Below are 12992 nucleotides of genomic sequence, written 5' to 3' on the forward strand. Positions count from 1 at the left end.
GTTTGGTTTTGCATACAATGAACGTGATCACAAAGCGAATTTGCATTGCCTAGTAAGTTATGGTTAAAAGAATTATTTACATTTCTTCTTTTGTATGTAGTACGAATTTCTCTTAGCTTTTTTATTTAAAACTTTTCCACGAAAGAAAGTAACGATAAGTGTAAAAACGAATGAAAGGAAAAAGAATCGTATCCAATTCCTTATTCAATAAGGATGTGTTGTTACGTACGCTATGCTAATTGACCTAAATTTCGAACGTTTTATTTTTCTTGCAAAATATACGCGTGTCATAAAAGATAGAATTAAATAGAAAAATAGAATTCAAATATCAAAGATAGAATAAATATATAGAAATATATAGAAATATATAGAAATATATAGAAATATATAGAAATATATATATATATATATATATATATATATATATATATATATATATATGAGATATATATGTATATCTCGTGATGCTCGCTTTCGCCAAGCGCAGGAGAGATTGTTTTCACGCAATGACCTACGAGAAATCGATAATACATCGAAGTTCCGTTTGCGATGTCTGCGAAGGAACAAGAAGAGGGAAAATAATGTAGACCTTGCTCTCTTATTTCCACGTCAAAAATTATACAGCTTCTACGGATGTAAAATGTAAACTTTTTTACGTACGTAGAATGTTTTTGATGCTCGAGCGAGTTCATGAACTTGGCTATTAACTTGAGAGTCTCTTCTCTTTCCTCTTCTACCATGCATCGATATGTATCTTTGTTAACGTGTGTTGAGCGTTTTCACTTGGTATGACCCAGTTTCACAACTCGCATGCTCACTCGCGCGCATCACAACAGAATAGAGACACAGATGCGAGAGAGGAAGAGGACGAGAAGAAATAGATTAAAATGCTCGAGAGAAGCGTAACGACGTGTATACGTGTGCCTCGTTAATTAATATAAAGACTCGTTTCAAAATACAGCAATTACTCGACAATATTGTACTTTGTCTTCTTTTAACATCCTTTTTGCATATCTGCTTTTCATACAAAGAGTTCCTCCTACATCCGTTTAGCTAGCAACGTTTATCGAATTTTCTGGATGCATGCACGAATGCGATAGTTAACAAGCGTGACAAAGTATTTCTCTCTTTAGCCAAGCTTCTACGGGACTCATGAATATTTTTTTGTCTCGTTTCTGCACCGCAGAAAATTTTTGCAATCGAAATCGAAATCAATAGATCCATGTCAGAGATCGTACTAAGCGAGAAACGAATTCTAAATCGTATTCAAGTCTACTTTCCTTTAATTGTTCTCAAGGTTTATTTTTTCACGGGAAACGGAACACGGAGATCAGGAACTCTTTAAAAGGATTCTCGAGCAATAGATTTTCTCCTTTCATTTTCGTTCCTTTTGACGAAGTGTTGGATTCGACTCGGTGAAGAAAAGGAGATAAGGGAAAAAGAATTGGCTAGTGCGATGGTTAAAGTTTTGGTGATTATTCGTAAAGCGAATCGAATCGGCAAAGAATAAAAGAATTGAAGTGATAGAAGTTTACGAGCGGTTCAGTCGGTCAGCGTGGAGAGTAGAAAGAAGAAGATCGGTTAAACCATGCATGGCAAAAACAAAGGCTAGAATGGATTCTGTTAGAGACAGTAATACTCGGCCCAGAGTTCTCCAACCCTCTATGATCACTTTGTTAGAGGAGCAAAAGAGCAGTTCCGGTGTGACGAGCAGCTATGAAAATGGTATTGCGTACGATAGTGGTAAGTCTGTACGGGTCTAGGATTGAAAGTGGGGAGGATATCGCCGAGTACGGAGGTGCACCTGACCAGATATATAGAGCTAGGGCAGGGCTTCCGTTACGTACAGTCCACGTAGTGTGTGCTCTCAAGATAGACACGCATCTCAGTGTGATAGGCGAGTAAACAGGCTGTCAGTGCTAAGTTAAGAAGTTTCAAGAGGCATTGCACTCATTAGCAGGATAAACAGAAGGTGGAAAGAAGTGGGGAGAAAAAGAGAGAGAGGGAGGATCGATCCTTTAGTTTCGATTTTGTGCGGTCGAAATTTCAAAACAGTGAAAGAAGGTATGCATGTTTTATTTACATTTATCCAATGCCGGTTCTAAAGAATTCAGCAATTGTTTTTTGATCGATTGGAGAGTCTCACAAAGGGATTTAAGTCAGATTGATTTTGATGTCTTCTATTCTTTGGGAAATATCTATTACTCGGTTGTTAATGGTAGCTTTGTTATTGCAGTTGGTATAATAAAAGTCAGTGGAAAATGAAAAACATTGCGCAGAGACGAGCTGTCCTATTTTGTCTTGGCCTCCTCCTCCTTACGAACATGGCAAGGTCGGTCAAGGCGAACCCAACATCCAACTTCGTCGAGGAAGATACAGCTAGATCTAGCATGAACAGCTTCTTTAACGAGATGCGATACATCTATCAGATTTATAAGGAGTGTTCCGAAGAAGAGGTCAATGTCAGTCCTTGCTTGAAATTGAGGCTTCTTTCAGCTATGGACAGGGTTTCGAGGAGCGCGCAGCTCGATGTCACCGACGGTGTGACTTTTCTGAGGGAAGGATCAGTTAATGAGCAAGAAGAAGTATCAAAATCCTTGCAAGAAATCGAAGCTAATTTGCCTAGAGCTTTAAATGACAAGGAAGAGGCTTTAAACGGCATGATTTTCGATAGGATAGTCAAGTTCATTCAAAGTCATACATTGAAACTAAAACTGCCGAACGTCGAGGAACTTCAGCGAAGTTTCAGTGAAGAAGGTAGGAATCAAGACATGTGATTCGTGATTTTTCTTTTACACAAGATGATTTTTCTTATCACAGGTCGAAGGAAAAAGAATAAAATGAGCGGACTTCTGGCGATTCCTATGTTGATCGGTGGAACTCTGGTACCTTTAGCTCTTGGTGCTCTGGCTCTCTTAGCCGGTAAAGCATTGATCGTCAGTAAACTAGCTCTCGTCTTAGCATCAATCATTGGTCTAAAGAAGCTTGTATCTAGTGGACACGAGCACGGACACGAGGTTGTGCAAGTAGCAGCAGGAGGACATGGATCCAGTGGCTGGGCGAGGTCGAGTCATGAACTCGCATATTCTGCATACAAGCCATCATCGACATAAATTTAGCGTGATTGATCTAATTTATAATCCATGCATTTCTTTTTGATATTTATCTTCAAATATCCTTCCTCTTTATTACATCCTTTTATATATACCGATACCTATTTCTTTTTTCATTTTCTTATCTTTCTTCCTCCATTTTCTTTTCATATTTTCATCGATCATCGTTACCATTCGCGAATATTTATTGTATCGCATGTGATCGCGACGATCTTTTTCGTCGCACTCGAGTAAACACGACATGTATATTTATAGAGAAATGAATAAATTAATTAAATTAAAATGAAGATTAATGCAGCAATGCGTCCTTGAGAAGAATTTCAAGATCTTTGTTTTTCATATATGCCTCTTTGCGATATGTCAAAATTCAAAAAGATTTCGTATGTCTTGATCGATACGCTCGCGATTTGGGTAAAGTTAACGGAAATCTATAATGTTTTGAGAAAGAAAGAAAAAGAGAGAGAGAGAGAGAGAGAGAGAGAGAAAGAGAGAGAGAGAGAGAAGGGATATGAAAGAATCGGAGCCTGACGACGATAATATTTTCGGGTCATCGTTTCATGCCAATAATCCCAAACGAACGAATAATCGATCGGTTGAGAAGAAATCTCGAAGGAAAGCATTTTCCCAAAGATTGTAGAGACATCGATGCAGGACATACGAAAGAAGATTTCCGTCTCTGGGAGGTTTGTCCGTCGTTTGAGAAAACGCTGAAGAAGGTTGAGAAGCAAGAGAAAGAGAAAGAGAGAGAGAGAGCGAGAGAGAGAGAGAGAGAGAGATAACTCATTACCTACATACAAGTTACGCGACCGGCCGGCAAAGTCGCGGCAAAGCGGACGCACAAAACGCGCACTTTACGCGCGTCTCTACATCCGTCCACGCATGCACGCATACAGACGAAAACGTAAGACAGCAACGCACAGCCGAGAAGTAAACCAGGCCGAGCAGGCCGCGCGCGTCCAGCTTGGTCAGCATCCGTGGCGGGTTGTCTTTTCAAGGTGCGCCTAACACTCTCTACCATCGTCAAGAAAAAGTTGGAGGCCTCGCTCTGCCCTTCTCCCTCTTTCTCAACTTTATGAAACTCTCTCTTTCTCTCTTTCTCGATCTCACTTAAGGTTCATCGATCTTCAAACGTTCTTTCTGGTCAACCAGTCCCGTTTCGAAGTAGTTGCTGTCTTCGGATTTTTCTCCTTCTTCGCATACTGCAGCCCTTCTCGTTCCATCTTCGAAAGTCGCTCCGACTTCTTCTTGAACCTTTTGAACGTTTCTTTCTTCAGTGAAACTTCACGATGTTGCGTTCATTCGTATGATCGTTTCCTTAATAGCCAGCTGAGCCATGTAAAATATATATGCTATGACTAAGTGTCGATTATACTTATTTGCGATAGTCAATTAGTAAAAAGATCTCTTAATTTCTTTATTCTAATTCTTAGTCGATGGAGTTGAATGTTGACTAATAAAATAATATTCATGAGATGTTGTATGTATTGAAAAACGTGTCAGTGTGTAATGAATGATATGCTAGTCTCCTGAAATCTTTTGTAAAATATAATTAATGTCGGTAATGTTTTTTTAAAGAAATGGATGTATGTTATGTTTATCTATTCTAATTATTGTAAAAAGCGTCAGCATCAAATATTAAAACGCAAATACTAATTCTTTTATTTCGACCTAAATGTCGCATTTTTTCCAAGCATATCTTACCATTCTTATTACAGTCATTCATATATATTCGTGTACGCCTACTTTGCTTCTTTTCGTTCACTGCATAGCGTCGTCGTAAAACGCGAAAGTTCTTCCTTCACTTAGAGATGAAAGACAACAAGAAAACGAAGAAAAGAAGAAGAAGGAAAGAAGAATATATGGAGAGGGACAGAGAGAGAAGAGAAAAACGAAGGAGATACGAGGCGGAGGCCTCGCTTCGCGGGGGCCTTGACCTGACCTCGATCCTCTCGAGTTCACTCTCACCGACGTCGTCGAGAGGAAAGTGTTCCATTACCGGGCGTGCACAGTGAGTATCCAGCTCTGGACGGACATTTTCGAGATTAGCTTTATGTCATTTGATTATTTTGTGATTAACTATCGATAGGAATACGATTATTAATTTCACTGAGATTGGATATTATGAAAAAACTATTCAATTCTAGTGTAATTACAATCTTAACAATCATGTAACAACAATAGATACAATTATTTATTATTCTTACTATCTGACTCAACACATGCCTAGTGTCAAATTGTCAGAAAGTAAGATTAAAACAATTGAAAATTTAATTGTACGATATCCTATGCCATTTAATTTCTATTTTATATTAAATAATAATAGTAAAAGTTCAGAGTTTTGAATATGATCTAAATATTAAAAAATAAGTAAATGACAAAAAATACAAGTTACACGAATAAATCCCTCACATACTAGTTTTAATTTTATTAAGAATGATGCTTAGACATAAAGCCTAGAGAAAGTCAGTAATCCTGGGATTGTATTTTTTCCTACATTAGATTTGCATTCGTTATTAGGTGCATTATTCATTAGACTTCGTCAATTTCAATTCCATTGATTAGAGTGACTATTTTTAGGACAGAAACAAAGAAGAAGGAAGAGGAAGGTGAAAAAGTCTTCGAGGTCATGGGTAAGAAGCGGGCGCGGCTCTCATTCTCGAAGAGGTCTTTGGCGTGGCCCCAACTTGCATGTGTGTGTGCGCGCACGCTACATTCCATGAAAAACCGTTAAACGTTTCGCGTGACAGCCACTGGAATACATTAATTTCAAACGAGTATTATCGACTCCGAATTTGTGTCTTCCGAAAAGAAGATACTAAATTTGTCCTTCGTGAAACGATCTATTGAGCTGTCCCATCGACGAATTATATGTCTCTCGTCGAAAGAATTGGTGTACTAGTTAAAGTGGAGGGAGGAAATATTGAGGAGTGTTGAGATATTTACTTGTCCAATCGCGAATTACAGTTATCAGAAAAATCTATTTAGTTATTTTAATGTGCTCTTTATTTGATGACCTACCTACAACTTAGATTTTTATTTTAAAAATCGGATTTATTGTACAACCACGAATTCTTCTAGCCTAACTTAGCTTGAATTTAAAATTAGATTCTTCACATCGATTGAGATTCATTAGGCAAGACCAATCACTTCGAGCGGAACTCATCGATATCATTTCAAAGATAAGTCACCGTCTGACGCAACCTGATCTACAGATGTACAAAACTAAATGGGATGGTTGATGGAAAGATACTTTCTCATATGCTCCGGCATGTGTTATCTATCCTATTCATAGAAAATCATCAGCGGCGTCATACTCAGCTATACGAATTTTTTGCCACGAAGAAGCTTTCTTACATAGCATTCGACGATTTTCTCTTCTGCAAAGAAAACGGAATGAGAGCGCTGTAGCTGCACTCTTGGCGACTTATACCAGCAGAGTTTTACTTTGTTCAAATAGCCGGGTAAAAGGAGCGTTTGTCCATTCAATTTCAGGAATATCGCTTAGAAAGCGTTCGATGATTCTGTCTTTGAACTCTCTTAAGCTGGAATCCCGAAATGAGTTCTGATCGAATTATTCGAACTCTGTATCATTTTCATCAAGAATAGAAACGTAATAAATAGAATTGTTGTAAGTGTCACTTCAAACTGGTTTATCTATTTCGAATATGAAAATACAATATTTCTCCATAAGTCGTATAATTGAGAATTGAATATCCAATGACACGAGAAGTCTTATCGGAAATGCCTAAAGAGGGCCGGTCCGTATTCAACGTCCATATCGTTTCAATATCTTTTGGTGGCTTTGATCTGCCGTTGCATTGTCTTCTTCTTTAAGATTCGATGAGACATGTCGAGTTGGGAAAGAAGAAAGATAAAGAATAAATTCGACGATGCGTGGGCACCTGTTTTTCCGCTTCCCCTCTCTTTCTCTCTCTCTTTTTATCTTATTCACAGGTTTCTCCTCTGTGGGCCATACTAAGAGAGATGTGTGCAAGGCACCCGTTGTATACACAAACGAGGAGCTAAGTGAGTATGTACACTGCAAGTGTGTAAAGACAAAGATGAAAAAGAGAAGGAAGATTCAGGGGAAGAAGAAGACGAAGAAGAAGAAGAAGAGCATTGATGGAAGAGCTAACCACTCATGAAGGTGCGTCAAAAGAGAGGCGAGTAGACGAGAAGACGAAGAGGACGTTCGTTCGAGAGCGCCTCGAGGAGAATCAATAGCTCGAATGGGTTGTAAAGTCGACGGTGGCAGCGGAAGCACCGATGGCGGTGGCAGTGGCGGCAGGGGGGTCCTCGGTGGGGGCCATCAAAATTTCAAAGACGTACGCGGACCCCTTTCGCGACGAGGATAAAAGGCAGCAATCGTGATTCTTTCGGGCAGTGTCGATACGATCGCCGTAGTCGTTCGAACATCGAGCAGCTTCCGGGTGGAGATATACACGTATAGTATCAATAATAATAATATCGAACTAGAGGACCATCGATAAGGAAGGAAAGAGGAAACGAATCGCGACTACTTCTGGTGTTTTTTTGTAATTACCAGTTAAGAAGAAGAAAAAGAAAAACAGACAAAATGTCGAGGATTTTCGGATTCATTATTGTTGGAGCGTTCCTGATGGTCGCTTATGGTGCTCCAACAACTCAGGAAGTCATACAGAGTCCTTCGATTCTTGAAGAGGCTCTTGACATTTATGCTTCTTGCTCGGGTGAATCAGATCTTTCCGTCTGTCTGAAGTTGAAGGCTTTACGTTTCGTCGACAGAGTAGCTAGGGCAGCTGATATCAATGTCATCGATGGATTCAGGATCGTTCAAACCGAGGAAGCCAAGAGCAACAGGTAAGGATCAAGAGAATCCGACGGTTTCGGTGCTCTTCAGTGGAATGTAAAAAGATCTCACTGAGATTAATAGCGAAACGAATCGGAGGATTACTATAATTTTCTATTTTCTATTGTTAAAAAACTGATAAATCCACTTAGTATTAATATTTTATTAAAAATGTACGCTTTTTCAGCCGTATCGATAACGCAAGGTCATTTAATGATATCGAAAGTTCCCTGCCGAGTGAAGTTGAAGCCAAGGAAGCAGCGATCGATCAAGCTATTGTAGACAGGGCAGCCAAATTCCTTTCGACCCATACTGTAGAACTCAGTCTTCCAGAAGAATTCTCTCGTTCCTTGGACGAAGGTAATGATTATCGGATTATTTTTTTTAATAGCTTAAGATGCATCCACCGAATGATATCTTTCTTTTGCAGCTCGTGGAAAGAAGAAGAAGATCGTGAAATCTCTATTGCCGATCTTGCTTCTCGTTAAAGCAAAAGCAGCTATTCTGATCCCGCTTGCTCTCGGTGCCCTAGCTTTGCTTGCTTTCAAAGCCCTTGTCATTGGCAAGATCGCCCTGATTATTAGTGCTATTATTGGACTTCAAAAACTTTTAGCTAGCAAGAATCAAAGCTACGAGGTTGTCGCTCATCCGGTTCACAGCCATGCTCACTATGAGGCCGATCACGGTGACCATCATGGCTGGGCAAGATCCGCTGGATCCGATCTCGCCTACAGCGCGTACAAGCCATCCGAATAGTTTTTTCAAAAGGACATCAAAAGTCTCCACTACATCTAACTCATCTACCTTCGTACAAAGGACGATCGTCGCTACGTACTTAGCGAAGTCGTCGAAAGGGTTGCCTCGGCTGTGCTCTCCACCCTTCCACTTATTCTCGACGATCATCGTCGAAACGCTTCTCCAAACATTTGACTCACACGGACGGATAAACGTTCTTTCGACAACGAGATTTTTACGTTTTCTCTCTTTTCTCCTCTATCTTTTTTTTACTAGACTTTACACTGATACTTGTGACGTGACGTGGACGATCTATAAAAACAAAGACTAAATCGTTTAAATATTGTTAAATCGGTGCTAAAAGAGACTTCGCCGTTTTAGGTTTTTTCTCGACAAGTGCCGTGAGATAGTGTATCGATAATTTCCAGCAAAATGACCAAAAAACAAAAGAGAGAGAGAGAGAGAGAGAAAGAAAGAGAAAGAGAAAGAGAAAGAGAAAGAGAAAGAGAAAGAGAGAGAGAGAAAGAAAGAAAGAAAGAAAGAAGACGCAGTAACGAGATAGCAAGATACAAATGATTTCGAAGAGTACGGACTCTATCTCATTTACGTAAGAATAATGGTGTTGGCCGTCATCATTTCGTTGCGCGAATACCATTCATAGGTAACTGTTTGGAGGAAGATCATAAGGAGCGACGTCGACTCTTCCTAATGTCTTCGTTGAACGCTATTCTACTCTTAGTCAGTACTCACGCGGACTCATCAGTTTTATCCAATGATTATTTATACACCGACAATGCGTCGGGATCCTCATGTAACTCTCTCTCTTATTGCATTATTTATAAATAAATTATTTTATACAACGGAATCATGACCATTATTGTCTTCCCTTCATTCGATTTTATTCGCCAATATAAATATTTGAATCTTTCGTCGTTTCTTTTTTTCTTCTTATTTCTGATTGTAAGAATTCCATGATTTCTACGTTTGATAATTGTCGTCGTATCGAATCCGGCGTCAAAAACGTACGTTTTCGTTGATTCGTCTAACAAAATAACGAGTTCATCCATTTCTTATTATTCACGTTCGAATGAAACGTGCTCCTTTTCATGCGTATTCGGTATATCTGAGGCGTGCAAGTCGGGCGAACAAAATATAAACGAAGTATACTTTCGCTGCCTATAAGAATACACCAAGTGAAACCGATTGTTTTGTCGTATAAGAACGCCCTTTCCCCTGATGGCTATATAGGTTGGTGATCTCACTCGTTAGATAAACAGTATTGTACGTGAACCCGACGAAATTTCATTCATTCTTTTCTTTGTGAATTTCTTCGCGAATACCATGTTAGAACTTTATAATTGGTGCTACCAGGATTTCGTACGTTTAATAGCGAAATTAGCCTAGATACCGCATACATCCACGGTGAAAAAAAACTTTTATTATATATTATATTCTTGTTCCTCTTTTGTCGGAGAAGAAAAACTTTCGTTGTCTTCCAATACGATTCTAATATCGTTGACTTTCTCTTGAATAACGGGGAAAAAGAGAAGAAAAAGAATGAAGAGTCATCTTCGCACTGTCTACCTACTCGTTCTCGTGTCAATGGGAGTTACAGTCATTATGGAGCCGAAAGAAGATTTGGGGATGAGTAATAAAAATTCGTTAAATTTTAACGAGGTCTTTGACACGTGCCTCTCGAAAAAAGGATATGGTATCTTTGAATGTGCGAATCATGCTACAGTCGGTGTTCTTCGAACGTTTAACGAGCAAGACGAGCTGAATTTGGATGTCTTCGCTTGGAGAGAGCTGGCGGTTACGAGCGAGAATTGGTCGATCTCGATTACGACTCGAGGAGCTTTGAGAACGTGATAATGGCCGCTGTGAGATTTATAGAATGCAGAGACATGAAGTGGGACTTGGATTATTTATATCCGGGATTTCAAATGCGCGTTGGTCCGACACTAAATGCAAACGGGGTTTTAGAATTTGTATTGAACGAAAGACCATCATCGTATGTTAACAGGCAATCCGGAACAGGTTGGTTTGAAATGCAATTCGCATGTAAAATGTGTCCGAGTTTTGGATCATCGGGCTACGCTTATAATTCATCTATCGTCGATATTATCAATGATTTGTCAATACAATTTATGGTCTTGTAATATTTAAAAGAAAATCGATAGAGTTAAAAGAGGATATCCTATAAATATAGAGGATATTCTATAAATATAGAGGATATCCTAGTTAAAAGAGGATAGCACATAAAAATTAAATTAATTAGTAGGAATATACAAGTTTCTGAACACTCTTGTCGTATGGAAACTTAATTCTTAATATCTTTTAGCACGGACATGAACCCGTTTCTTCCACGACTTGAGGTTCGAATCTTGGCTAACTTAACAGCTGCTTTCGAGAACTACCTGCAGCAGGCAGCACGGTCAAGGCCACCGAGTCGTATCATACTCAAACGAGTTTCTCCTTTTCAGGAAGGCAACTAACCAGACACCTGCTGCCCTTCCTCCTGGAGTTCAAGTTCAATTTCGTGTCCTCATACCGCTATTATTTAGTGTGTTGCTGATCATTTCGAAGAAGGCCGTGCTGTTGACGAAAGTAGGACTCTTCATAAGTGGTTTTCTCGGTTGGACTTCTATATACAATGTTCCTCAAATTCGTCACTTTTTAATGGATTCACCCAATATGATTATCCTTATAAAAGTCAAATAAAAAATAATGGACCTTTTTACGATCATTATCATAATCTCAATTTTTAATATGGAACTTATCGTGTACTGTTAAATATTGAATTTACTTCATATGATCGATACGTTGTGATCGATGTTCATGACGGTAGCGATCAGATGGATCAAAGTATATGAGCTAGTAAAAATTTGGCCTGGACAAAAAGTTCATTGATTAGAAAGCAGATTTGCTTCCTTTCATCTTTTTTACATGGCACACCTTCGTACAATTCAGTAGTGAGCATGTACATTATATTTTACGCGATGGAAGAATGCACAATGTAATATCCTTGCTGTTTGACTGCACAAGTAAACGAACGCTTGTATCGCAAAACTACTGATCGTTACTCGCTAAAGTCTGTGCATAATAGACGTGGGTAAGTGGGTAACTGTTCTACCTGTGCTCTTGTTTTTGCGTAAATATATACGTCGAACGATAGGAAAGAACTTCTTTTATTGTAGTTCCGTTTAGCATTAATTTTCTGAAACTTTACCGATAAGATGATACACATATTTAGATATTATACATTCATAAATATTCTAATATAAATGTCAAATAATTTGAAATTGTATATTCTAATATAAATATTATATTAAATTAATAAAATTTGCTTTCAATGTCCCTTAATAAGACCTTATTTTTTTCAGTTATTTGAGAAAAAGAAAAATACATTGTATACTGATATGAATACGAATAATATAATCCTGTTAAAAAGAAAATTGTTCTACGATTAATTGAGAACTTCTCATTTTGCCATGGGAGGTTTGATAGCAATCGATCTAGTTATACGATTCTCGTTACGACTTTAGTGTCGCTTTCACGAGGATCTTCGTTGGCCAACAGCAAGGATCTTCTTGAAAAAATCCTCGCGTTTTCGTTTGTAGGAAACGTTAATCCCATTTTATTATTTCTCCATTCTTTCTTTTAATCGTTTAACTGTACCTCTTCTTCTTCGGCAGGAAGTCGCGTCAGGATTCCGCAGATTGCTTCCCCGGAAACGTTTTTATACGAGAAAGAGTGACAAGCATACGATTATCGTAAGCTTTTAACAGAGTCCACGAAACGTGATGTTCCAAAAGAGTGATCTTCGTTAATTTTGTTAAACCCTGTGGACAGTCATTGATAAGATGTTACCACTTACATTTTTAATTTCAATATCATTCAAATATAACAGAGTTCTAGAAACTTTTTCTCTATTGATGATTTTCAGAATCGGTCGAGCGAAATAATGATTTTATTCTCACAAACAAAAGATAATTATTCCAATATATAATTACGGCCAAGCGAATAATAAAGGAAATAAGTCAATAGTTATAGAACGATGAACTTAATGTTTTAAAAAGAGCCAGGAGTATGATGACGGCGATCATATATAAGTGTGTATAATTGTTATGATCGTTTCTTGAATATAGCATATTACGGCAAATAATTGTTGTCGGATTAACAGTAATTTTGATTAATAAAATAAACAAATTTTATAGTATCAAGATACTTTATTGTTATTTTTCTCAGTATGTTTTTATTTTTACTTTGGCTGTATAAAACTTTTACTCACTGATTTTGAAAAATTCAAATAATCG

The 12992-nt window shown here is 38.2% G+C and overlaps 1 protein-coding gene across 1 annotated transcript; it reads left to right on the plus strand.

Annotated features, from left to right (window-relative positions):
• The first annotated feature begins 1400 nt into the window (after positions 1-1400).
• Positions 1401-8697, plus strand: LOC124423237. Its single transcript, XM_046960810.1, has 7 exons — positions 1401-2064; positions 2237-2757; positions 2821-3097; positions 5691-5743; positions 7724-7952; positions 8129-8301; positions 8372-8697. Exons 2-7 carry the CDS (start codon positions 2262-2264, stop codon positions 8695-8697), a joined length of 1554 nt encoding a protein of 517 aa, XP_046816766.1. The 5' UTR covers positions 1401-2064; positions 2237-2261.
• The last annotated feature ends 4295 nt before the right edge of the window (positions 8698-12992 follow it).

The sequence above is a fragment of the Vespa crabro genome, chromosome 1, assembly GCF_910589235.1.
Source record: "Vespa crabro chromosome 1, iyVesCrab1.2, whole genome shotgun sequence".
Lineage (NCBI taxonomy): Eukaryota > Metazoa > Arthropoda > Insecta > Hymenoptera > Vespidae > Vespa > Vespa crabro.